Genomic DNA, 362 nt, shown 5'->3' with positions numbered 1-362 from the left:
CCGCCCGCCGCTGCACCAGGTTGAGGTTGGCCCTTTCCACAAAAACCTTGGGCAGAAAGAGACCGTCAGGGACCGTCCCATGGCGCTGACAGGCACCGGGGCCAGGGCAATGCACAGGGGCAGGAGCATGTGGTGGGATGGACCATCTGCAGAACAGCCTGTTTCCCATTCACTCAGGGTTTGTGAACCCACTGGGGTGCAGAATGATGCTGGGGTAACCCCAGCCCAGGAGCCCCCATCATCTGATGATGATAGGATGATGACAGGAACCCTCCACCAGCTCCTCCCGAGCAAGAGGCCTGAAGCAGCAGTGGGACAGGGGCACCAAGACTCAGACACAGCCCAAACAGCCTCCACACAGC

At 60.5% G+C, this 362-nt stretch overlaps 1 protein-coding gene across 1 annotated transcript in view; it reads right to left on the bottom strand.

The window, feature by feature from the left end:
• Positions 1–362, bottom strand: part of CLCN7 (chloride channel, voltage-sensitive 7) — a gene marked incomplete at its 5' end in the record, with an annotated part of 14,677 nt that overhangs the window by 523 nt on the left and 13,792 nt on the right. The window contains 2 exon segments of the mRNA XM_009698074.1: position 1; positions 4–50. The exon segment at position 1 is cut by the window's left edge and continues 118 nt beyond it. Coding sequence (XP_009696376.1) covers position 1; positions 4–50 — 48 coding nt within the window.

This window comes from Cariama cristata, unplaced genomic scaffold (assembly GCF_000690535.1).
Source record: "Cariama cristata isolate BGI_N322 unplaced genomic scaffold, ASM69053v1 scaffold3324, whole genome shotgun sequence".
Classification (NCBI taxonomy): Eukaryota; Metazoa; Chordata; class Aves; order Cariamiformes; family Cariamidae; genus Cariama; species Cariama cristata.
Note: the sequence above shows the minus strand (reverse complement) of the source record. Positions and strands in the feature narration are given on the sequence as shown.